Source organism: Coenobita brevimanus, chromosome 106, assembly GCF_032717465.1.
Source record: "Coenobita brevimanus isolate Jiangsu-jjx chromosome 106, ASM3271746v2, whole genome shotgun sequence".
Lineage (NCBI taxonomy): Eukaryota > Metazoa > Arthropoda > Malacostraca > Decapoda > Coenobitidae > Coenobita > Coenobita brevimanus.
Window position 1 is genome coordinate 5,156,986 of NC_137059.1, and position 26,285 is coordinate 5,183,270.

At 40.1% G+C, this 26,285-nt stretch overlaps 1 protein-coding gene across 1 annotated transcript in view; it reads left to right on the forward strand.

Annotated features, from left to right (window-relative positions):
* Klp98A (kinesin-like protein 98A) overlaps positions 1-26,285 on the forward strand; it is a 62,749-nt gene that overhangs the window by 28,383 nt on the left and 8,081 nt on the right. Inside the window, exons 8-21 of the mRNA XM_080285370.1 lie at positions 252-472; positions 4,461-4,648; positions 5,656-5,800; positions 8,299-8,441; positions 10,372-10,501; positions 12,639-12,804; positions 14,628-14,688; positions 17,991-18,127; positions 19,739-20,729; positions 21,742-21,932; positions 23,189-23,329; positions 24,450-24,501; positions 24,669-24,771; positions 26,184-26,275. Coding sequence (XP_080141496.1) covers positions 252-472; positions 4,461-4,648; positions 5,656-5,800; positions 8,299-8,441; positions 10,372-10,501; positions 12,639-12,804; positions 14,628-14,688; positions 17,991-18,127; positions 19,739-20,729; positions 21,742-21,932; positions 23,189-23,329; positions 24,450-24,501; positions 24,669-24,771; positions 26,184-26,275 — 2,761 coding nt within the window. The remainder of the gene's footprint in view (positions 1-251; positions 473-4,460; positions 4,649-5,655; positions 5,801-8,298; positions 8,442-10,371; positions 10,502-12,638; positions 12,805-14,627; positions 14,689-17,990; positions 18,128-19,738; positions 20,730-21,741; positions 21,933-23,188; positions 23,330-24,449; positions 24,502-24,668; positions 24,772-26,183; positions 26,276-26,285) is intronic.

A 26,285-nucleotide genomic window follows, 5' to 3' on the forward strand; every position in this document is an offset into this window, starting at 1 on the left:
GTGAGTAAGGAGCAGAAGTAAAGCCTTTGTGTACTTTTGCCCATCTTGTTTTGCGATCACTGTGAGGTTCCCCATTGTATATCATGGTGAGAGCCATTGTAACAGAACTGTTAATACAGTATGCTTTTAGCAGTTCAGTTACTAAATCTTTCCATTCACATTTCCGTCAAGAGAGTAAATACAGTAGCAGCAGAAACAGATGCAGTATTTTTGTTGGAGTCATGATTACTGAATTTTCTCTGGTATTCTAGCGAGAGGGCAGATGCAACTGGAGCCACCGGACAGCGGCTGAAGGAAGGGGCACACATCAATAAGTCACTGGTAACTTTGGGGTCGGTTATCAGCTCCCTTGCAGAACAAGCAGCCAAAACTGGTGCCGGAAAGAATGTTTTCATCCCATACAGAGATTCTGTTCTCACTTGGCTGCTGAAGGATTCACTTGGTGGCAATTCAAAAACCATTATGATAGCAAGTAAGCACAGTAGGTAGTAACAAATGGTTGATTATTAGTAAGCAGTAATGTACAGTTTACCTCATATTTTGCAACACATTCATATTAGTGTGGTATAAATAAGTCCAATGTTACTTTTATTCTCACGTGCTGGTAGGAGTGCCCACCATTCACTTGCTTGATGTGGTGTCACCTACTTCTTCCGTCACCTTTATTGTTCTTTTTCTGTGTCTTCCCTCCACTCTTCATTTGTTTCCATCCTTTCTGTAACTTTTCACTATTCCTCCAACTTCAGGTATCTCTACACTGAGTGACAAGCGTGCATCACAGGAAACCATATACAATGCTGGGTAGTAACCATATAACCAAGTAATGGGGTGATGTGGAGTCTAGTATGGTGCCCTTGCTAACTGGGTGGAGAAAGGCAAATGCAACTTCCATCCAGAATCCAAACCTTCACGCTCTTCCCTGCGCCTTGCGATCCGATATGCTGTCTGCTGCAAAGGAACATTGAATCACAGTACAGGATGGCCCTGCCAGGGCAATTGCTTGCCCGCGGTTGATGGGCCTGCTTGGCCAGACTGATTGGGGTTACTCAGCAGCAACATCTTTGATGTGCACTATGTTCACTACGCTCACCACTTTCTAAATCACACTTGACCAGCATGGAAAAAGGTAAATTCTGACCTTCACTTACCCTTACCCATTTCTGAATCATACTTGATCAGCATGGGGAAGGGTAAATTCTAATCTTCACTCTCCCTCACCTCTTTCTGAATCATGTTTGACCAGCATAAGGAAGAGTAAGTTCTGGCCATTGCTCTTTGCCCCTGAGGAGAAGGTAAAGTCTTGCAGTGGACTTCATGCAAACAGACACACAGTTATAGTACAGTAGAAGCCTGATATGATGGAACTCGATATAACGGAAGCTTGAAAAAGTGGAAGCATTTTTTCCCTGTATTTATTTGCCGTATTTAAGGGAGATTTTCTGTGTATAATTCTATTAAGGAATTCCTTTTCCAAAACCACCTACTTACAAGAAGAAGTCCAGAAAAGCGAGCATGACCGAGAACCAATACTGAAAACACTCCCCTCACCAGCACATATGATCATTCCTGTACGGTGTTGGGACACGTCCCTTCCGCAACGCCTGGGTCGTGTCACTCACCCAATCCAGTACTGTGCCATCCTTACCTCATCCTACTAGACATTTCATCATAGTGTACTTTACAGTGCCATCCTTACCTCTTCCTACTAGACATTTCATCATATAGTACTTTACAGTACTGTCCATACCTTATCCTGCTGGACGTTTCATCATAGTTTACATCACTGTCCTTATCTTATCCTGCTAAACATTTCATCATACTGTACACTACTATCCTAACCTTATTCTTTATGTGTTCATATTTTGTTACTAAGTCTTTATGTATTACTGTTAACATGTACACAGTAGTGCATTTGAGTGGGGGTATTAATTATGGGTTCAGACTGCTGTGTGTAGCATTGTGAGTTAGCATAGTTTGCCAGGTTTGAATGTGCATTGTCCTGAACTTGGCTTAACAGTTGCCATCAAGGATTTAGTGGAAAGTACCTCCAGCTACCAGAAAAGTTTTCCTTCTATTGATCCTTGGTTACAGAACGAAAAATTCGAGACAACGGAGTTGAGGTTGACTGAATTAGTCTGTTAAGTTGATCTACTACTGTATATGCAGACATGATCCTCTTGAACTGTCCATGCTTGACTTAATGGAGCAACATCTTGCACAAAACCATATACCAGTAAGTATATGTATTCGTCCATCCATCCATCCATCATCCAATCCTATGTCATCCCATAAGGAGGGTAGGAACCCAGGGCTAGGCAAGTTGGTCCTGACTTTTAAGATGAGAATGACCAGCTTCACTCATCCCTGAGTGGCATTATGGGAAGCAATAAGCCCCAACCACCCCATGGATATAAACCTACACAGGCTAAGTCTGATTGGAGCACCTTAATTACTCACTAAACCACCAGGTGCAATAATTTGGTTATATGGTTACCACCCAGCATTGTAAATGGTTCCTGGTGTACAGGAAACCATTTGGCTTGTCACTCAGTGTAGAGCACCCATAGACAGATGGACGAGGAAAGAATGAAGGAAAGAAAGACAGAAGAGGGAGTGTAAACTCAGCTGTAGGCAGCAGGAAGAGGAAAGAAAGACAGAAGAGGAAGGATAGAAGAGAGGATAGGGCAGACACCCAAAGCAGCATTACATCGAGTGAGTGGATGGTGAATGCTTCCACTTACCACTAATTTCATTCATGTAATATTTGCACTAGCGACTTTCTCACCTGAGATGCAGAACCATATGCCATATCTGTGAATGTAGACAGTTCAGTAGTAGGTTTGGAAAGATATGAGGATAAATTGATGTCATTGAACATGCGTAAGCAGATGATGTGTGAACAATGAAGTATGTCAAGGGACTTGGTGAATAATTCCATCTGTAGCTCAGAGTCACATTGAAGAATGGTGTATGGTAATAATGTGAGTGCTGTTACAGTCATTGGTGTCAGTTACGCCTGTGAGATTGAGGGCAGTGGCAGGGGTGAAGCAGTACACAGAGAAAGGCCAAATGCAGAGTACAGGATCCAGTTTATTTCAATGTTTCGCCCACCAGAGTTTCTTCAGGGTGAAACGTTGAAATAAACTGGATCCTGTTCTCTGCATTTGGCCTTTCTCCGCATATATTGTTGCAGTCTTGGCTGCTTTCTACACAAGGGGTGAAGAAGATTAGGAAATGGGGAAAAGTGGGATTTAGGAAGTGGTAGTAGAAGGGTTCAGGAAAGATTTAACGATAACTGAAACCCTGGGCTTAATTGTGCCTTGGTGGAATGAGGACAAAAATCAGGGTGACTGTCATGTGGAGTGTGCTGGATCAGATGCTTAAGAGGCTGTTAGAACATTTTTGTCATGTTCATTTCGTTTCGTTTTTAAAGGCTCCAACATGCTTGCATGTGTCGGCCTTGGTCACCTAATGGCGGCTCTCCACGCTGCACGATCCACTGCAGCCTCCCTGTTCAGTCCCTTAACCCTAAGGTCACACTTAATGACCTCGTCCCATGTCTTTCTCGGTCTACCCCTGGTCACCTAATGGCGGCTCTCCACGCTGCACGATCCACTGCAGCCTCCCTGTTCAGTCCCTTAACCCTAAGGTCACACTTAATGACCTCGTCCCATGTCTTTCTCGGTCTACCCCTCATAACCCCATCCCCAATATTAACACTTCTCACCTTCCTCACCCAATTATCATCCCCCATCCTCTCCACATGTCCAAACCACCTCAATCTACCTCTCCTCATCACAACACCAAAACACTCCAGTCCCATCCTACCTCTCAACTCTTCCATTGTAAACCCAGCCCCTCCAGGCCTTGGACGCAGGGACGCACTGCACATCCACCTAATCGTTGTCATTTCTGTACGTCTGAGCCAGCAAATGTCTTCCTCCTTCACTGCCCAGGTCTCACTGCCATACAGCATTACACTCCTAACACATGCTGCATACAAAGACCCCTTAGCACGCAGGGAGAGCCCTCTCAATGTCATGAGAGGCAAGAGCTCCCTGAACTTCTTCCAACCACTTCTCACCCTAGCCACAGAGCTAGCTCCAGCCCCACCTCCAGCACACAACATGTCTTAGCATATTTTCTCTTGGGGCATAGGCCAGTCACCTACCCTTTTTCATATTGTGGAGTACAGTTGCCTAGCCTAGCAACCTACTTCATCAGAGAGGTAATGTTGAACTGGTTGTTACCATTTTCTACAGTTTTGTGTTAGCTGATGTGATAGCTTACTTTATGCAGCAGTTTGTATATTGTGATGATCAGTACCCATGAATATTTGTATTGTGAAGGAATATTTGTCCTGACTAAATATTTGATAAATACATTTTATAGTTGAGTATTGTGTAGTAGCTTTAATTATTTAATTGAATGTTTAACTATGTTGCTTGTGTTTCCCTCAGCCATCTCTCCAGCTGATGTCAACTATGGGGAGACCCTCAGCACACTTAGGTATGCCAACAGAGCCAAGAATATCATCAATAAGCCAACAATCAACGAAGACCCCAATGTCAAGCTTATAAGAGAGCTCCGAGAAGAAATTCTTCTTTTAAAGGCTATGCTAAAGGAAACACAAGTTGTTGGAATTGAGGTAAAAACTGAAAAACTGTCCCACCCACTTCCTCCTGTTATTTAGCCTTCCTTGCAGCCGTTTTCACTGTATCTTTCTCTCAGTTCATCATTGCATTCATTTACCTATCACTTCATAAACCACCACTAATTCCCCAGGTACTCTAATTTTCTTTGCCAGTATCATTCGTACAGCTATTCATTAGGCTCCTTTTATTTTGGTTGAAAATAATTAATTATGATTCCTGGATTGAATCCACTTAATTTTAGGCTGTTCGTGTGCAAACCTAATGTTCTTACGTGTCATATGAGGCTTCAAGAGAATGCACAGAAATTATTCTGAGAATGTGAGGATGCAGTAAGTGCTGTACAGGTGTGGCATTTCAATGTGTATTATTAATCCATCATCATTGCCATCATTTTAACCCATTATGTCATGTTTGTGTAAGGTAGGCATATGTAATGCAAGCTTATGTTCTCTTGGGGACATTGATCAGAGGAAATTGGAAGCCGTAGATAAAGTCTCCATCTTAGTTGTGTTGTAGGTATGTGATTACTCACACCACAAATGTTGAAATGTGAGGTTGTTACATCCCAGCATTAGTAATTGATTTAACTTATTTGTTAAAAATGTTATTACTGTGCAGTCATCCCAGGTGTGCAGGCAAAAGTATTTTGTTGTCAGCTGAGGAGTGTGCAGTATGAAGCAGTGTTTAAGAACTGAGTATTTCAGATTAGTTGCCATGATATATGGGTAGTTAGCCTCAGGCCTCTGTGACCCAAAGGGGTACTATAGGATTGGCTGTTACCTTAACAGTTTTAATAATCTGTGTTTAAAAAAATGCTTCTTCCTGCTGAGGTCTCGTAGGACCTGGTATATTTTTGTGTAATTCTGTAAAAATTCAATACACTACCCCTTCCTGGCTGGCAGGATTTTGTAAGCTGACTTCCACTGTTGCTGAGAAAGGATTTATTTTGTTTATTTTACAAATTTGAATGAACTGGAATTGATCAGATTACTTGGTGCAGGGAGGGAAGGAGACAGGAAGCATCATGGAGACACTTAACCAAAAGCAAGCCAAGGAGCGAGAGTTGACAGACCAGTGGACGGAGCGTTGGAGTGAAACCCATACCATCCTTCAGGAACAGAAGACACTGGGCCTCAGGAAAGCTGGTAACACTCACTCATCCCATGCTTTTTTACACTACTGTTGCTTTTTTGTTTTTCTGTTGTTGGTATTGTTGTTGATGTCCAAGGAAACCCACCAACCACAAGCAAGCATCCACTTTCTTTTTGTACTTTATCAGTGTTAGCACTATCACAGGCAATAGGTCATTGATCATCCTTTGCCAGCATTGTGTTCTGCCTGCCATATTTCTCATTTCTCCTTGAACATCTGGGAGTGTTGTTCTCTTTCTTCCTCATTGTTGCCTTTTTGTCTTTCTGTACTTCAGCAGTGTTAGTATAGTCATTCATTCATTCATCATCCAATTGTGTTGTCCCATGAGGAGCACAGGAGCCTGGGGCTAGGCAAGTTGGTCCTGATAGTTAAGATGAGAATGACCAGCCTCACTCATCCCTGAGTGACATTATGTGAGCAGTAAACCCCAGCTATCCCTTGGATATAAACCTGCACAGGCTGAGTCCGATTGGAGTGCCATAATTATCCACTAAACCACCAGGCGCCATAGTTTGGTTGTATGGTTACCACCTGGTGTAGTAAATGGCTTCCTGGTGTACAGGAAACCGTTTGGTTTGTCACTTAGTTTAGAGTCACCCATAGGCTGAAGGAAGAGGAAAAATTGAAGGAAAGATAGACAGAAGAGGAAGGATGGAAAGAAGGAAGGAAGAGAGGAAAGAGCAGGCACCCGAGAGCAGCACTACATCGAGTGAGTGGAAGTTGAATGCCCCAACCTACCCTTCTATCCTTGCAAAATTTCATTAACAGTCCCTTGACAGTGTTGTGTTTTACCCTCTACATTTCTCATTCTTCTCTCAACATCAGGGAGTGCTTTTCTCTCTCTCATAATATTTAGTTGTATATTGCCATATATTTGCAGTTACATAAAAATATTTCATGTATCACCTCCATATCCTTAGCTGGAAGGGAAGTGTTAGTGAGCTTTTCATGGTGGTAATTACTTTAAAGAAATGGCATATGGTCACTTTACAGTCTTTGCGTATCACCAAGCCAGACATGTTAATTATTGGACCTTCATTCGTATTCATCACCTCTTCGGAATGATTTCCCAAGTTTATGTTGCTTATATTCGTATGCATGCATTATCCATTTTCTTTCTAAATATTTTCCCATTTTCGCCCACAGCCATCTATATCTTTGCACCGTTTTCCAAAAAATAATCTTTGTTCAGAGAGAGATTCTTATTTATTTTTCATAGTTTTCACAAGCCAGTTTTCTTTTCTGTAGTCTGTACTTCCTTCCTACTCTTTGAATATATTTTCCTTGTTCATTCATTTGAAGCCTTTTCATGCTTTCATCAAAACTTATTTTTTCCTTCCCTCCACTGCTCTTTCTACCTATGTGTCACATTATGTTGTTTTGATCTTGCTAGGTAATATACTCAAGTCATCATACAGACTGTTAGCATTCCAGATTAAACACTAGAGATGTGCTGATACCAAGATGTTGGCCACTACGATACCGATACCCACTTTTCAACCGATACCAACACCGATACTCCAATACTAACAAATGTCCGATTCTTTGCCGATACCGATACTTTTTTATTTTGATTTTATTTGTGTGATTTTATTTTGATTTATTTGATGCTGGTAACTTGAGCGTTGTTAATGCAGGAGCAATATAGTAATTGATATATAATATTAATATATGATAATGTTACATCATACATGTAATTATAATGTAATATAATATAATATCATAACCATCTGTTTGTCAGTGTCATGAAACATGAGTGTCTTGAATCACATAATAAACCAGAAAAGTATCGGAGTATCGGCCATATTTTTACCTTGCCGATACCAATACCGATACTGCAAAAAAAGGCCGATACTGCCAATACCCATACTATCGGCACATCCCTATTAAACACACATTTTATGCTGAATCCATTGGGTCTGATTTCATATTCACTAATGTCTCTTTCATTGACTCATGTTCACAAGGTACTAGCTCCTAATTTTTCCACTTTAATTCATTCATTGTGATAAGTCTTCTTACACTTTTCATCCATGATCCTTTTTGCTTTACTTTACATGTAATGGTCATATAATCAAACAGTCTTTGTTGTACCCTTTCTCAACTGCTTGTTTCAAAGTGAAAAGATAAGACTGAAGAATTGCAAGACAGTTACTAACTCAATACTACTTACAGGTTCCAGTGTTGTACATTGCATGTTTCCTCTTGTATTTTATTATACTGAAATTATGCATAACTCAATTCTTGTACATACTTTTCAGCTGATGTCTAGTGTAATGTGAATAATAATTGTATGTCATTGAATACATAATGTTCTTTAATACAGTACATTTTCTGAAAATGAGTTCTTCCATTCTGTCTTATTAATAAGTGAATCATTCTTTGACTGTCATACTGAAAATTTGTAATGATGTATAAGAAGGATTAGTTACTGTTATGAAGTACAATGATGTTGCTGCATTTAGTGATAACAATGTGTGTCATGGTTCAGGTCAAGGTGTGGTACTGGATTCTGAGCGTCCTCACTTGGTGCTGATAGATGACAATGTGCTGAACACTGGTGTCACACTCTACCATCTTAACCATGCTACCACCACCATTGGATCCTTACCATCACAAGATATCAGACTTGAGGTAGGTCACTCCTTAGAAATACTATAACAGATTTAATCCCAAGCAGTGCATATTGAGATAATATTCAGTATCATGTGTAATAGTAGTAGTAGTTGTAGTGGTGGTAGTAATAGTAGTAGTAGTAGTAGTAGAGGTGGTGGTGGTGGTAGCAGTACTGTTTTAGTACAGTAGACCCATGCTATACCAGATCACTTGGGGGGAAAGCCCAATTCAATAAAGCAGATAATCCAGTATATCTGATGGTCTCCTCCCTCAAGTGGAATTTCAAACATGTTATGAAAATTAAATTAGTAAAATAAACATATTCTAGCACTAAATATGAAAACTGTTCTCATTTCACACTAACTTGGCCCAGAATTTCACAACCCTGTCACAGCACTTCTTTATGACTTTTTATAACAACTCAGCAGTCATGAGGGGAGAGGGCCAGGTTGGGGTAAAGAGAGTAGGAAACTTATGTATTGTACACTGCCTGTATAGATGGATGTTTACTACACGCACTTTCACTCTTCTCATATTCTGTAGACTGAGTTACGTGTCATTCATCATCACTGTTGGCACCTCTCTCTCTGCTGACAAACACACTACAGATACAGTATATTCCAGGTCCCCTTCTGTTTTAACAACCATTATTTTGTTTACCGTGTATTTACTTTCACACCTGGTCACACACAATCTCAAAACCAAGATAAAAATTTCATTCACTATTGGCAGGCAGTCTAGCATCACCTGAATACATCAGATTTGAAACATTCAACCTCTCACCATTTATTACCAGTTTCACTCATTTCTCTACTAACATTCATCTGGTAGGCAAGCACATAGGATACCATAAGCATACAGTATTAAGATTTGTGAAGGATGTGGAGTAAGGCTGTCTGATTAGTCAAAGTGTAGATGAGAGTCCTTAGATGATATTATAATGTAGAGAGAATGATATGAATAGGGTGGTGGAAAGAATGTCAGTTAAATTAGTGAGTTGAGGGTGGGAAATAGGATGGAAAGACAAGAAGATGTTTGAATGTTGGGAGTGAATGTTTGATAGAGCTGGGTGTGGAAGTTAAAAAAAAAATGACAAAAGATAGAAGTTAATGGATGAAATACATACAGGTGGATTTTTTTTTTTTTTTTTTTTTTAATGCAAGGAAAAAGGAACCAAACGTCAGAAGCCCGCAAATTGTTTTCTCGAAGAAAAACAAAAACAAGAAAACAGAGTTCAGTTCAAGATCCATTCATTTTGAGATGCTTGGACACTGCATTTAAAAGATTGGAGGTCATAGGTAGTAGGAAATACTATATAGACAAAGGAAGTCAGTTCCGGAGTTGACTTGTTGCGTACATGGAGGACTGGGAATAATTGTTAACTCTTGCATTAGAGAGTTGCAGAAAAGGGATGAGAGTTTGCCACTAGATGAGTGTTACGTGTCCTCCATAGTGGTGGAGGGATGCAAGCAGTCAGTTCAGAGAACCAGTGACCATTGAAGTAGGTATTGAAGAGAGACAAAGATCCAACATTTCAGCAGAGATAGGGGTTGAAGGGAGCCAGTAAGAGGAGAAGCGTTAATGAGACAAAACCTTGTTGAGAAGAGCTGTATGTGGGAAGCCTCCCCACACGTGAGTTGTACTCTACACAGGGGCAAATAAAACCCATGTATGAAGTCAACAACTCTGCTGGGGTAAAGAAGACATGGAGTTGGCTTAGTGCACCTAATCTCTTGGAAGCAAATTTTACCTGATAGGGATTGTATTTCCTTTTTTTGGCAGTTGATAGAATACTCTTTGTTTGAATGATTGGATGTAAGACTTATTTTATTGGTCAGTTTGGCTTTTTTGCTTTCCTGTTCCTATTTTTGGATCACCTCTTCTCCATGTGTTAGTGGAAAATAGGAATATGATGATAATGCTTATAATGATGATAATATTACACTAGGGAGGTGAGGTGTTGGAGGAACACTGCATTATTGAGCTGCAGGATGGTGTAGCCACCCTACAAGCCAAGCCAGATGCTCAGTGTTGGGTCAACTCTCAGTTTGTTGACAGTCCCACCAAATTAACTCAAGGTCAGTACCATCAGTATGTTATGTATTTTATAGCAAGACAGTTTATATACCATTTCTGGAAAATTGTATTCATGAGAGGCAGAATCTTTGTTCATTTACAGAAAATGACTAGGTTTTCATGTAAATATGATATTGGAAAAAAAATTAAGGTTGTTACATTCAGCAAACTATTTTTCACCGTAGGGCCATTGTACATGCAAGTAAGGAATTTGAGTCAAATTTGTCACACCTTATCAACCCCTCTGGGTATAATTGAGTCATGGATATAATGTAAACTCTGGTGAGTTAAGGAAAGGAGTGTTTTACTCTTTAGTGAAAACTTTTAATATAAAATCAAGGATATCCCAGCATGGTTCTGTGAGTTTTTCTAAGGGATATTATCAAGTCATATGACATCCAGAATGGAGGGGGGAGAGTGGCTGGCTGAGGAGGGTCACAATAATGATTGTGGAGGGAATAGTTTCTAGAAGCAGACACAAGGAAGACTTGCAAGTGGAGCATTGGAATACGGCTTTAAGACAAGAAGTAGCTCATGATTGTAACATTATGGAGAATTGCCATCAAGTGAAAAGACCCACACTGGCTAGCATGGTCCATGGTCTTTAAATGCAAAGTATCATATATGGAATATGTATGGAAGCAAAATTGAACCCCCATACTATTAGCTTTCATTCTATGCAGGTAGCCTTTGGGTTAAAACTAGTAGGTGGATGACTAGCTTTTCTCCTGGAAGATGGAAGTACTGCGTGTCATATTCCCAAGTGACCCTGAAGTAACCCAGGGTCTGAGAGGGAGAAGGATGCGAGCTTTTCTTTATCCAGCATTAGATCTCATAATTGCATGAGACTTAAGATACACACATCATCACATATCCTTCGTAAGGGATGGAGATAAGCCAGTCTCACAAACCCATAAGATATTGTCTTCTGTCTGCCGCCACAAAGGCTAGTGTAGTGCCCAGAAAACTTGGCAGTGTTGGGATCAAATGGCATGACTGAATTGGTGTGTTAGACTGTCAGCTCTGGAGGCTGTGCAACAGTATACCTTAAATGGTGAATAACATTCCATAACTCGCCTCAGAGAGTGACCTTTGCCATTTAGTTACTTTTCAAAATGGAAATGAGTCTGTCTGTTGGTAGATATTTTCAGGTGTAAGGAGATTTGTGTAATGAGAGCTGAGAGGTTTAGGATGAGAAATTGTTCAGGTACGGTAACTCCTCTTGCATTTTGCATTTAGGTTATTGTGTGGTTGGTTTGGACAAGGACTTAATGTGTACAGTTATCCCTCTTTTTTCTTGTGTGTTGGGGAACAGACACACCCATGATTAATGAAAACCTTTCTAAAAAGGCCCCCACAGCCAAATTTTAACCATTGTTTGCTTAAAAACCCTTTGCAGCTCCCAAGCATCACCAGACGTTAAAGAGTCCATTTGTTTAAAATGTATTGTCACCTGATAAAGCATTTTTTTTTTTCTTAATCCCAAAATACACCTAAAAATAATGTACTGTATTTTGTGCTGGATTACTCATTTCTGAATAAACAAAACTGGCTTAGTCAGAACCAAGAAAAATGAGGGATGGCTGTATGTACAGGTGCAATAATAAGTTGTGCAGCACTGTAATGTACTAACCAATTAGGCTAGGTGTATAACAGACCTTGCTACATATATTAACATGACCATTGAACATCAGGTTTAAAGAATTTTTAGATATGATGTTAGTGTTCACCCACTTAGTTATTTGTATAGAGGGTTTAGTAATATTGCATTGGATGAACATTTTGTATGTACTGTAAGCTTTCCTTTTCATGATGTTGTATAATTTTCATTACCCTGTGAATTTGTCAGTCTAGTACCATATTATTTTATTTTAACTGCTTCATACATTTCAAACCTCCTCTTATTTTTCCGCACCTCGTTGTGAGAAAGATCCTCGTCCATTGCTGGTGAGATACTGTCTGCCACAAGATGGCACTGGTTTCCTACATGGTACACATACCAGTACCTGTAGGACAGTGCCATAAAAACAGATGTCAGCCTGTGGTTATTGGGTCTGTTTGGCCAGACAGACTGGGGTTAAACAACAGCACCAGCAACCAGTGCTCACATGTGAATAATAATGTAATATTGTGATGCAGGGTGTGTGATTGTGCTTGGTGGAAGTCATATGTTCCGGTACAGCGATCCCCAGGAGGCTGCTCGACTGAGGAAAGAAGGTCACCGCTCCCATCTCAACCTCTCCAGACTCTCCTTCCTCTCACGCTCTTCCTCTGACATTGTCAAATCTCTTGACAACCTTACTGGGTGAGTCATGTACTGTATATTAGGTTTTCACATCTTCATTACAAGTGTATGGAGATGTATTATTCACACTACACTCTTTGGAGACACCTTGAGACGGTCTTTCAGCCGTAATAAACCACCACGCATGCATTGTAAGTGGTAGAGCAAGGAATTAATTCCAACACAGAGAGCTGGGGAGAGGGTCTGTTCTGGGTAAAATGCACTTCAAGGCATAGCAGCTTTCACCCCAGGGTTGTCAGTATCTCTTCTGCTCTGTTACAGTGGTGCTTTATACTGTAGTGCACTTCAATCACTTCCACCATGTAGCAATGCATTCCCTATACTATAAGTGGTGCTTCTTTCATCACAATCTGCTCTTGTCTAAGGTGTGTGTGTGTGTGTGTGTGTGTGTGTGTGTGTGTGTGTGTGTGTGTGTGTGTGTGTGTGTGCTTTTTTTTCCAAATTCATCTGTAAAGGTTTGAATTATTTTATATTGCTTTTGTTCAGGTTGTGAACATTATTTCAGTAGTGTGTTTGGTCTTAAGAGAAGTTGATAGGAGAAACAGAGGGGCTGGGTGAACGTAGCTGGGGTTAATGTTTGGGTAGACCCTTGTAGGAGTACAGTGAATCATGGTGGGTACTCCTGCTGGGTCCATCATTACCATTACCAGGTTAGTCACATCATACCACACAGATATGAATGATGAAGGGGGAATGGATAGCTTCTGTTGCCATTGGTATGGCCGTCTCAAGCACAGAAATTAGAAAAAGAAAGAGGTCATTGAGTAATTATTGGCTGAAAATGATCATCTGAAGATCAGCTGTAAATGAAAATGTTAAAAAATATATGCATATGTTGGTAGTCTCTTGCTTAAGGACACAGTATATAACAGTTTTTTTTATAACAGAACAGAGTAGAAGTTGTGAAAAATGATGCTAATACACCTAAGGTACTCCGGTATCCTGCTCGCCTTTATATGCATAAAGAAATGCTAATGTCTTGAGGAACACAAAAATGTACCAGTATATATATATATAAGTTGTGGAGATTGCAGGAACACAAAAACATATCAGTATATATAATTTTTAGAGATTGCATGAAGGTGTGTTTGCATAAAGGTGAGCTTTCCTTGAAATGAATCTAGACCAACTGGATGCTACCTGAAGTACTACTAGTTAATGTTAAAGTAGCATTAAATCTATGGATAAAGACATGATCAGCAATTTATTTACTATGTAATAGGCCAGTAGTTGACTATGCTGCTGCTGTTTAGATTCCTGTCTAGGAAGACACAAACACTAAACTGAAAAGTGCAAAGAATCGCCACAAGAGAGTTGCCAAACAAAATTTTTTGTTTTGTATTGAAAAGATTGAGTCTACCCTCACTAAAAAAAAAAAAAAAAAAAAAAAAAAAAAAAAATGCAGTGATACTGTACAGTTGTATAACTAGAAGAAAATTAGCAAGAAAGTTTATAGAATGCTTACAGACTGGAGGTCAGGAGGGCGAAACTTTTATCTGTTTCACGTAAGAGTTGTTAGAAATGTAAAGAAATATGGTGGTACAATTAGGGCATGTGACTTATGAAATCAGTTACTTGTTGAAGTTGTTTAGATCAAAAGTATTTAAAAATTTAAGGAAATATATGATAAACAGTAATACAAGACAGTGCTTTGTGAACCTGATTCAGTTCTGTAATATTTGGTTAGGTAACATGCATACACAGGTATGCACATGCAAACACTTATGTATCATGTATCTCCATTATCAGTGTAAAAATAATTTTCAGGTAATGTAATCCATCTGTTGGTAAATAAGGAATCAATGTTATTTTACTTTCCTTAGTGTGGACAGTGAGTTAGAGAAGACCACTGCAGATGGCAGCAGCTTCTTTCGCATGACAAAGGTTAGTGTTGTATGTCAAAGTAACTCTTCTGTAAGTTGTCATCATTATCATCATTTTAACCTCTTTTTCCCATCTAAGAATGGGGTTAGACAGCGTTCAGAAAACTGGGGAAAGGGAAAACATGATTGAAGGAGAATTATCAACAACGTCCATCCATCCATCTATCATCCAATCCTATGTCACCCCATGAGGAGCGTAGAAATACCCGGTGAAATTGTCCTGACACTCATTCACTCACCATTCAGGCCCTAGGAATCCTGGCTCTGCATTACAGTCCTGAGTCTCTGTAAATAACCTAGTTTGTTCATAATTATATAGAAAATTTGCTCCCTGTCTCCCAGATGAAACTGCATTTTCTTGAGGGCTTTTTAGACTAGTCAAGGCCAGTTGAGATTTTTGGACCCACTTGATGCTCACGAGAATGGGTTTTAGCCCAGTACCACCCTCAAAGTGTTCATGTTGGCTGGAGTATCTAGTGGGTGGAGCCAAGATGGAATCAGCTGAGTAATGTAAACAGAGAGAATGAGACTGTGATAAATCAAATTAGCCATAAATATCCTTGTTATTAGTGTTCACAGTAGCTGTTTGTATGTAATTTAAAAGAAAATATTACAGCTCGCCAGTGTGTTACCACGACAATCATGGTAATGAATTCTCATTACACCATGAAGTGAAATAAATGTGCAGCTTACCTTTCCAGTTTAAACAGAACCACAATAATCAGAGGCAGAGGCTGTACAGTAGTACACGTCCTTAAGGATTATATCTGGGAAATAGTTGTAAGTGCCATTATATGCTACAGAGCCTCGCAAACTTTGTATTTCTCATCAGACATTATTATCCCATTAATTCAACCATAATTAATCAATTTTTTCAATTCGGGTTTAAACAAGTATATTTTTCAAGCAGTATCTTTATTTATATCACTGTTCCATGTCATTGTTGGCTGTCACTTGTGCAAAATTCTATTTTTGAAATAACATTTAGCTTGTCCTCTATTATTGCCACATAAGCTATTTAATCTGGGCATGGGATGCTCCTGGCTATCCTTATTGTCCAGTGTTACCACACATCCTTGTGTGCAGGACTGGGTAACCCAGGCCTGGCTGTGCAGCAAAACTGCTTTAGACCAGTACTGACCAGACTAATTTGTCTGACACTGTCTTGCCAGTACAGCCATGGGATTATTCTTGACTGGTCCATACTGGTCTGAAAGTCTCACGAAAATGCAGCTTAACGTACATCATTGACAAGACAACATGGGGTGCAGTTTCCACTCTGCTGAAGTTTATGTTAACTGTCATGTGTCCATGCCAAGGACTTTGTATATAACATGCCCGTGTATCTAAGTTCATGAGTCTGTGGTGTTGTTGAATATTTGTTTTTATTAGTAAGTAAGTAGTGGAAAGTAGAATGACACAAGGAAGGAAAGTAGCTGGTGCTATGAAGGCCTTGATAAAAAACAGAGGCTTGAGTGTTGCAGCTGCACGAGGTTTACATGATGGAGTGTTAGAGCCAACTTTAACATACGGATGTGAGACTACAGTGTGGCATGAAAATGAAAAGTCAGGAGAAAGAGCAGTGGAGATAGGCCTGTTGAGAAATGTATGTGGAGTACAGAGAGTGGATAGGACACGGAACAATGTGATTCGTGAAAGATGTGGAGTGAGGAAGTCTGTGGACACCAGAATCAAAGAGAGTTTACTGAGATGGTTTGGTCATATGGAGAGAATAGTTGACAATAGAGTGGTGAAAAAGGTATATCTGGGTGAATTTGAAGGAGGGAGGAGGCGAGGTAGGCCAAGGAGAAAGTGGAGGGATATGGTAGATGAGTGTGTGAGGAGGAGAGGTATTGAAGTTAATGAGGCTAAGGGACTGACAGGAGACTGAGCTGGGTTGATGAATTTTGTGTGGAGAAGCACATGACCAGGGATTTGGTACCCCTTTTTAATGTGACAGCGCTCGGATTGACTCTATCAGACAGATATACTATGTGAAGCTACAGAATGTGATGATTTTTTTTTCCCCCCCCATCTGGAGCCAGGATTCCGTGGGCTTGAATGATGAGTGAATGGAAGTGTGGCCCATTGAATTGGGCAAACTTAGGCTGTCTGGATGGCTACTCCTCACCCTGCCCTAGGGTGGGAAGAGAGGTCCAGTTGATGTTGATGATGATGAAGTAAGTAGACATGCTGAGTGCAAGGAAAGTTTAGTTAAATAACTGTAATATATAGCCAGGCCATTCATTCATTCCTCGCAGTACATATAACTGTCACCAGCTGTTTCTGATCTCATCCACAACTACCTCAATCCTCATTTCCCACACTTCTCCTCACAGCCCTTTCAGATACTACGGAAAACCCAAAACAAATGCCAAATATATAATAATGAGGGCTAGTGGTAATAGAAATCACTGTGGTTGCAGGAGTCAGATGGATACATTTTCCATCAACACACCTTCATGTGTCTTCTCCATCTCCCCCACACACTTCTCTAGTAGGTGTTTTCAGCGGATGTAAGTGGACCACTCCCACAATTTGAATACAAAGTCATGGTTGCAGGAAATTCAGTGAGCCCCAGTAATGAGGTAGGAACAAGTCTTCTTAGTTACTGAGCAGAAAAGAGCTAAGAATCTTTGTCAGGTGAATACAGATGTGCTGGAGTCACTAACACTCGTTGTTTGTCTTCAGCACATGAGTGCCCGTAGATGGTGCCACCTCTGAACACCACAAGGCTGCCATGTCAGAGAGGCTGTGATGCTGTTTACTGAAGACAAAACTTTCAGATTTTTTATTTTCTTTATTTTTTTAATCGTTACACTGAATATCTTAGTATTCTAAAGCAGGTCTGAGATGTGTTTTGCAGCCTCCATTCTGACAGATCAGCAACTGTGGCTGAAATTTCAGTTTCTGTGGATGGCTGATGTTCATTTCACTCAGTTAAAAAAATGGATTTTGAATCACAAAAATCCAGTTTGGTGTGAGGCCGAGCCAAGAATTTTGAAGACTTGAATGATGTGTCAGTAGGTGTTAGGCTCATTTCACTGGGCACACAGTAGGTAGTTGTCATAGTTTAATTGCCTTCCATTTCCTGTAGTGAGACCATACCCATGCCATTCATAAGAAGGAAATAGATATAACATAAAGATGATGATGATGGTGATCAAAATTTCATATCTAGATTGAAAACTGTTGTATGTCATACAGGACTGTAATACATATTCTCTTAAGAATTATTTTTTTCAGTAATGTTTTAAATTCATATGAGAATGATTTTTTCTGATATTGATATCAATTCAGCAGACATCCAAAGTGTGTGAAACTACTGACCTGTGTGAGATTTCAACACAGACCAGCCTTCATACCCACAGTCAACCAACCACACCCATTGGCAGCTATCCTGAGCAGTCTGGTGCCAACCATGCCATTAGGAAATCAAGGTGAGTTCACCGATAATGCACAAACATTTAGGTACAGTACTGTATTGCTGAATTTTTATGATGAGTACACAGATACTGATTAATATTTAATTAGGACAGATTTTCCTACCTTCAGTGCCAGATCTTAAGCTATATGTCATAATATGGAAAAAATTGGGGGGGAAGACTGAGGAATATCACAGAAAAATTGCTTATTTAAAGTATGAAATACTATGTTAATTGCTGTTTAGATACTTAAATATATGTTTAAAAATGGATATTTTTTATTTTTATTTTTTAAATTCTATTGTTCTTCAGTATTTCACTGTTATTTTGATTAGCCATCTTAAATTATTTTGTATGCTCATTTGATCATATGATCAGACAATCCTCCACGCCATGCTCTCACAGCTCTCATGTTTATAATGCTTTACACATCCAGGCATGTAATCAGTTAGTCTTTTTTGAACATTCACTGCTGTCTCATTATACCGTGTTTTGAATATTAATTATGGTACATATTCACATTGCCCATTCCTAACATGTCTTTCAATCAAAATCCATTATTTTTTCCCCTGGCACCCCAGAATGACCCATTACTATACATTATATGCAGGACTTTTACAGAATTGTCAGTTGGGAGCACTCATCACAAACCCTCTTTATCTCTTTGGCATGTGTTTTGTCACTTTTCACAGTTGATTACAAATCTTGCCCGTGTCTTCCACTCTTCTGTCATCATACAGTGCATATGTGTAATCAGAGACATCAAACCAACTTCCCCTTTTACTCCATTTATATTTGCTCATACCTGACCTTCAGTTTCATTTAATATCATTTATCTCATACAGTTACATTACAGTATATCGTCCTACCCTCTTTAAACTCCTCCTTGCATCAACCTTCCTTTTGCTTGCCTGCAGTTGAAGGGTCTGCACAGTTAGACAGACTGGGATTGCCCAGAATAACAACACCTCTGACACTTCACACAGCCATGGTGCTGGAGAGGAATGCCTTCATGTCATAGCATCTATGTAACAGGGCAGCTCAGCTGCCTGATTATACAAATGTCCCTCAACTGCCTTCCTGTTCCTCAAAAGGAGGATGGTAGATTGCAGTCCACTGAGTACATGCTTCAGATGAGCTTGGGACTACAACACCAACCAAGCCACACAATCATCTTTGTGGGAAGGACCGTAGTTTGACCTTGGTGCGGTGCTGTCTGCCAGGAGAGGGCATCAGATCCCTACACAGTTTATGTACTGTATTGTTCCTGTAGGATGACCCCACAGAAGCAGATGCTTCCCTGTGGTTGATAGATATGTCTGGTCAGATACACTGAGGTTAAGCAACAGCAGCAGCAGCCTCTATGAACTAGGAAGTGTGCCATTAGAAAGCATATCTGTTGCCCAGGAAGGTGTAAAGAAATTTAGTAGGTAGGCTGGGACAGACTTAAAATCAGGTTATCATGTTAGGCTTATTATGATGGGTTAAAGAATCTATTTATAGAATTAATCCATACAGAATCGTAGGTTATCACTCAAGTCATGCATATGGAGGGTCATTGTATTTGCATTTTGTGACAATGTACGATATGAAATTATTTTGTAACATTTAATTTCTTATTTACAGTTTATGTCTGCCATTGTCTGGTGAAGAAAAAAATGAAGGTGATCCAGCTGAATCCATTAACTCCACCCCTGCTTCTGACACATTTTACACGGCAACCTCTGTCCTCTCTCCTGACCCCCATGATCTTACTTCCCCACTGTCACCCCTGCCACTTGACCCCGCACATGCAGCACATTCCAGACATTCTGACAGACTGCCTGGTGGTGCCGAGGGTGCCTTTGTTGATGAGAATTGTGATCATGCCCTTAAAGTGCCTAAAGAAGATGCAGGCGAGTGTGATGTACAGGTAGGCTTATCGCATTTTGAAAAAGATGATGACGACATGAGTGCTTCAGTATACAAATCTCCAAGGACTAGTAGTGTTACTCAGAATGGTGGAGAGGCATGTGAGTCAAGTATCACACATCAGTCTGAAACAGTACCTGCAGAACTAAATTACAAAGGTGCTTCCAGTGAAGTAGATATTGGTGCTCTGCTCACATCACCCATTCTTCAGCCCAGTGACCTTCTCAAGCCTCAAGGTTCCCCGGCTATAAGTGCTGAAGCTACCTCAACACCAGTCCGAGCAGAAGAAAAACAAACATTCAGAAATACCTTGGCTGGTATTAAAGCTCAGTTAGGTGAGGATAAAAAATTAATTTCATGGACCAGTGTTATGCATGAACCAGATACTACATGCCCATCAGATATAGATAATGATAACTGTGAATCTCATAACAATAATGGTGTAGCCAGAAATGGTAATGAACAAAAAAATGCATCAGATGCATGTGAAAGTCTAGGATCATCCAGCAACACAAAATCCAGGAGTGCAGAAGACAGTGTCGCACGGATTGACAGCATGGAAGCGTCGTCAGTATGGCACTCTGGCTTGGATGAGAAGGAAAGGAGTGCTCTCATCTCACCTGAGGATGAAATATCTAATGCATCTCAAGTTCTTATGAAGCTGCGGGAAAGGAGCCAGGATTCCAACATTAGCGTTCAGGAAAAGGTGGGAGGTCATAAGTGTTTAGATGTACAGTATTCATTTATAATAACCCCCTTCATTCTGATTACAGTACTTATTCTTGCTGTCTTCAGATAATTATGCTGTAATTATTGCAAATTTAACAGCAGATTTTTAGTAATTCAGCAGTGATAACATATTAAGGAGCAAAAGGTCCAAGAAGGACCGTGGGTGAGAGATGCGTCATGGCATTCAGTTCATCAGCCAGTCAGAAATGAGCAGCATTACCATGTCTCTTACTGTCAATAGGGTCTTCATTGTACACCAGTACCGGTATTTTTTGGAACTGGTGTACATCTCATGCCTCTCTATTTTTAAAATTATTGTCTCAAGCTCCGCCACACATTATCTGCATTATTTGATGGTCACTCTCGCTCATAGCACTTTTCAGGTAGAGACCAGTCTGTTTACTGTCAGCAGGGATGCAGCCTTCTGTCTTGTGCATTTTCATATACCGTACATACTCTTAAACACTTCACCCATTCTTTATTCCTAGTACCATCATCATCCCAATGCTACTTTGGTGGTTATGTACAGGATGGGTAGGAACCAGGAACAGGAAAAAGGAAAAAACACAAAATGGAACTGTTATCTCAATATTGAACAGAAATAGGCCACACCTCCATTCTTTCATCAGTAAGTTCTTCAGGATTCGTAGCTCTGATAATTAACTAGTATGTGTGTGAATGATCATGCATGTGAGGTTTAGTCAGGATTCCATGGGCTTGATTGGGAAAGGAATAACTAGGCTCATTTCACCAGGCATGCTCTTGATCAGTTTTCCCTCTGTCATGTTTTTCTTGGCTTTCCGTACCTTGCCTCACCCCATCCTTGGGTGGGGAAAAAAAAAAAATGTGGATGATGATGATGGTGATGAAATTATTTTTGCCCTTCACAGAGCTCCATCTGGTAGCTTGTACTTTGTATATTGAGTGTTAAACTGTACATTAGCTACTGAAGTATTTTGTGAAAGTAATGACTTTGTATGACTTTTCAGCTTAGTGAGCTGGATTCATTAAAGAACCACTATGGAAAATTAGAGGAACAAGTGATGCAGCTGCAACAAGGCAGTAATGACAAGCCCCTGAAAGACTACCCTATATCACCACAGAAACCTGGCAAGGAGGGTCATAAGGCTGAGAGACCTGCAGACCTCCCCCTTGACTCTACATTGCTGCAGGAAGACAGGTAAATGAGCACACTTCCCTTCACACCTTGGTGAGTCATTTTTAAATTTTATTTTGCCATCTTGAAGTAATTTATTCAACTTTGGAGAGATTTTTTATACTGGACAGATTAGGCATAGCCTTCATATATATATATTAGTTGACAACAATAGGTATCCTTAGAACTGAATAAAACCGGTTGGAGTTTTTCATATGGACTTGAAACTGGTGGACTGCATGCTGATTTTTTTTTTTTCTTTTTTTTTTTTTCTTTTTTTTTTTTTCTTTGCAGTCTACTGTCCCATTTTGGGACTACAGGGAGGGAATTTAGACATTTTATTTGCTGTGTCATGTCGGTCACTGTACGAAGGAGTTATTGTCGAACACCAGGAAGCTGGTTTGTAAATCACTTCAAGCAGTAAATGAAAGTTGGTTCAATGACAAGTCATGTACTGTTCTACTGGTGGTTTGAATGGTGAATGTAGGGATACATAAAGTGAAGTCATAGGAAAATGCAGCTTAATTTTGTCTTTATGAAGAGGTATGTGGGTATAGGACTTATTTACAATGTTGAATGGTTCTAAAATTGGTCTAGAATGAGTGCTCCTTGGCTCTCCAGTGTGCTAGTATTAAACCATATGGGATCTTTTGCATTAACATCTGCAGCTGTTATTAGAGTTGGGATGTTCTGGAGTAGGGTGAGGAATGGAATAACTGATGTGCAAGAGAGCATGATGAAGGTGATGGTGTGTATATTTTTCCACTGTTACTTGCTTCTTAGTGCATTTTTAATTGTATGGATGTTTTTTCTGTGCTGATAAGGTTATATCTGATTGTGTTTGAAGGTGGGAGGAGGCATGGTAGGCAAAGAAGATGAATAGATGTGGTAAATGAATATGTGACTGCAAGATTTGGAGGGTGATAGGACCAGGGAACTGACAAAGGATTGAGCTGGGTGGAAGAATTATATTCATGCTATCTCTTGACAATTTTATTGAGCGTTGGAAAGAGTTTTGAAACTCAAGAGGTTGCTTACAGCCTTAATAAACCCTTCTCTACAAGAAGTTTTTCATAACATTAATAAAATCAATAAGTATCCGCAGCAGTAAAAAAAAAAAAAAAAAAAAAAAAAAAAAAAAATGTCACCCAGAGAGTGTTGAGACCTACAGAGTTATTTGAAAATTGGCCAGAAACTTCCCTGTCCCTCCAAGTGTGCCTCAAATATATTATAATAAATAATCATTCCACTATTAAAGAAAACCCTACAATTGTTTGCAGGCTGGCACTGTTGATTGAGCGTGAAGTACAGCGTCGTGTGCTGGAGGAGGTGGTGGCACGAGAAAACACAGCTCTGGCCTCCCGCCCTCATCCACGTCGATACTACCGTTCCATGAGCACCTCTGCTGACCCATGGACACTGTAAGCTACACCTCCTGTACCATGCTTTCCCAATATAGTATGCAAACTTATGAATCATAGGACTCTTTAGTAGCTGAGTCCATTCCAAACTGGATATCCACTTGGCCATACTCAGTTTATCCACCTCGTTCCAGACTAGTTAAGTAAGCTGAACATGACAGCCAGTCATCTTGCTCCTAACAGTCACTCTTCTGGTGTCCTTTATACAGACAGCATATGTCCCACTGACAGTTCTTACCTGAATTAATGGGCGAGTAAAAACATCAATTTCACTTAAGTAGTAAGATGAAATATTAATCTTATGCTTTTTCTTCCAGCTCTTTTTGTAGCTGTTGATATGATTATAATGAGATCAAAATCAGTCATAAATGTACTGACTGACTGCCAGTAAAGATTCAGCAGGAGACTATGCATCCAGGAAAGTAGTCATTAGGTGAAAAAAGCCGAGTCATTCGGCATGAGAACTACCCTTTGAAATGTATAAGGCGAAAACGTTTGTGAAAGCAATTGAGTAGTGAAGTCCATAGATTGCAGGAGAGAATAGTTGTGTTTACCAGGTATGGCCACAGAAGTAATAGCTATCAGTTGGATAGTAAAAAAAAGATGCTGTACAAACATGTACAGTATATACTGTATAAGTGAATTTGAGGGACGATGAAGGTAGGAAATGCAAAGATAAAGATTATACTAGATACATTAAGTGGAGGTATCAGAAAGTGGGTTTTAGAAACTGAGAAAGCAAATTGATGGATAAAAAAGAAATACAAGATGCATGAAGCAGATGTAGGCGATGGTGATTCATGTGTAGAATGCACCCCCTCCCCCCACTTTTACAGAATGTTTCTCTTCACAAGTTTTGTGAGAACAACTTAATTCTGTGAAGCACATTATTGTGTGTGGATTGTCACCAGTTAGGTGGTGCCAATTATATTGAAGGCATGAATGATGAACGAGTCGGCATATGGCTCATATCACTGGGCATCCTGTTGATAGACATACTTTTGTTTTCGTTTTTTCTATTTCTGAATTGTACGCACTTCCCCATTTCTAAGTTACAGGCAGAATGTAGATGATATAAGACTTTTTTTTTTTTTTTTTTTTTTTTTTTTTTTACACACAGAGGACTGAGGGTTTTGACGCCTTCAGAAGTGCGTCCATACACTTCAATGAGTGTAAGTATAATGATTGTCTCCATACTTTGTAGAGCAGCATTTCTATCAGTTGTATTTAGATAATTGTTTTCATATTTTGATATATTTTTTTAGTCATGAATCTGAAACACTGCAGTACATAAAATCTGATTATTTATATAATACTTTAATACATTATTGGATCTCAGGCTGGATTTGAGGTTGAGGGTGAAGGTGGGAACCGGCTGTACCAGAGTGCTGCCTCTGCTGATGACCTTCTCCTCACACCAGCACCACTTCAGTCTCCTGCTGGTACGTAGCTTCACCTTTACTGTTGTTGTTGTGGCGCCTGGCTCATCTGGATGGGAACCACTGAATGGCAGGTTGAAGTTGTCCTTGTGCAGTCCATCTTCCTCAATTTGAGAGATTGGGAGGGAACTGAGGGACATTTCGTATTATTTATAAAGGCTTCAACATGCTTGCATGTGTCAGCCTTGGTTATTTAATAGTGGGTCTCCACACTGCTCAATCTCTGGCAGCCTCCCTATTTAGTCCCTGATCCCTGAGGTCGCACTCTCTGACCTTATCCCAGGTCTTTTCGGTCTGCCTCTCACAGCGCTACCCCCGATGTTCACACTTCTCACTTTCCACACCCAGTTGTCATCCCCCGTCCTCTCATCATGCCCAGACCATCTCAATCTACCCCTCCTCATCACAACACCAATACACTCTGGTCCTATTTTTCCTGTCAACTCTTCCACTGTAAACGTAGCCTCCCCAGGCCTCACAGTCAAGGATGCATCCACCTAATCATTGTCATTTCTATATAGTTGGGTCTACAAATATCTTCTTTCTTTACTGCCCAGGTCTTACTACCATACAGCGTTATACTCCTAACTCATGCTGCAAGGAGGAAGAGCCCTCTTAGTGTATGGAGAGGCTAAAGTTCTCTGAACTTCATCCAACCACTCCTCACTCTAGCTACAGAGCTAGCTCCAGCCCCATCTCCAGCACATAACATGTCTCCCAAGTAATAGAACTCTTCCACACACTCAAGAGACTCACCAGCAAGATCAATTTGTTCATGCCTGACAGTCTCCATATGCTGTCCCAAACACACTGCACACATGAAATCAACATTATCTTGCAGTCTACTTCTAACACTGAACATATAAAAAGACATTTTCTTCCAAAGTAAATAGTCAATGTATCTATGAAATCAGCTTGTAGATGAGCATATATTAAGGAAAAATGTAATACCAACCAGCCATTAAGTGACTAGGAAGTTTACACAAAGAAGCTGGGAAAACACAAAGAAATAGTGAGAAATATGTCCGTGCCGTGAATTAGTCTTGTGGTCTGAGTGCCTTAGGCACAAGAGACCAGCTTAAGGCACTCTAGTCAATGAGGGGATGAGTTATTGACTACTCTGGAAGAAGGTAATCATGTCTTGTGGGGCATTATAATTGTAGACTTGCATTAGTGCATCTGCTTCTCAACTGTCGTTCTTTAAACGACTCCTCCCTGTCACTACTTCTGATGCCTGCATGGTATTGTAAACAGTGCAGTGCCATTTTGTAGGGTGCTTTCAAAAGGAGAGAGTGTAGAGTGAAAAAGCATGATTTTCTCACTCAGTTAATGGTAGCTCTTGATATTTATCATGCTCAATTCTTGGAGATGCCATTCTTTCTCATTTTGTGTAGATTATATTTATTGTTTTTCAGCAGCAGACTATGATATGTCGTGTGGAATCTGTGTTTGCATCCCTGGTTATGAGATGCGAGGTGCTGGCTCATCAGCTCACTGGGAGTATGAGGTCAGTTTTT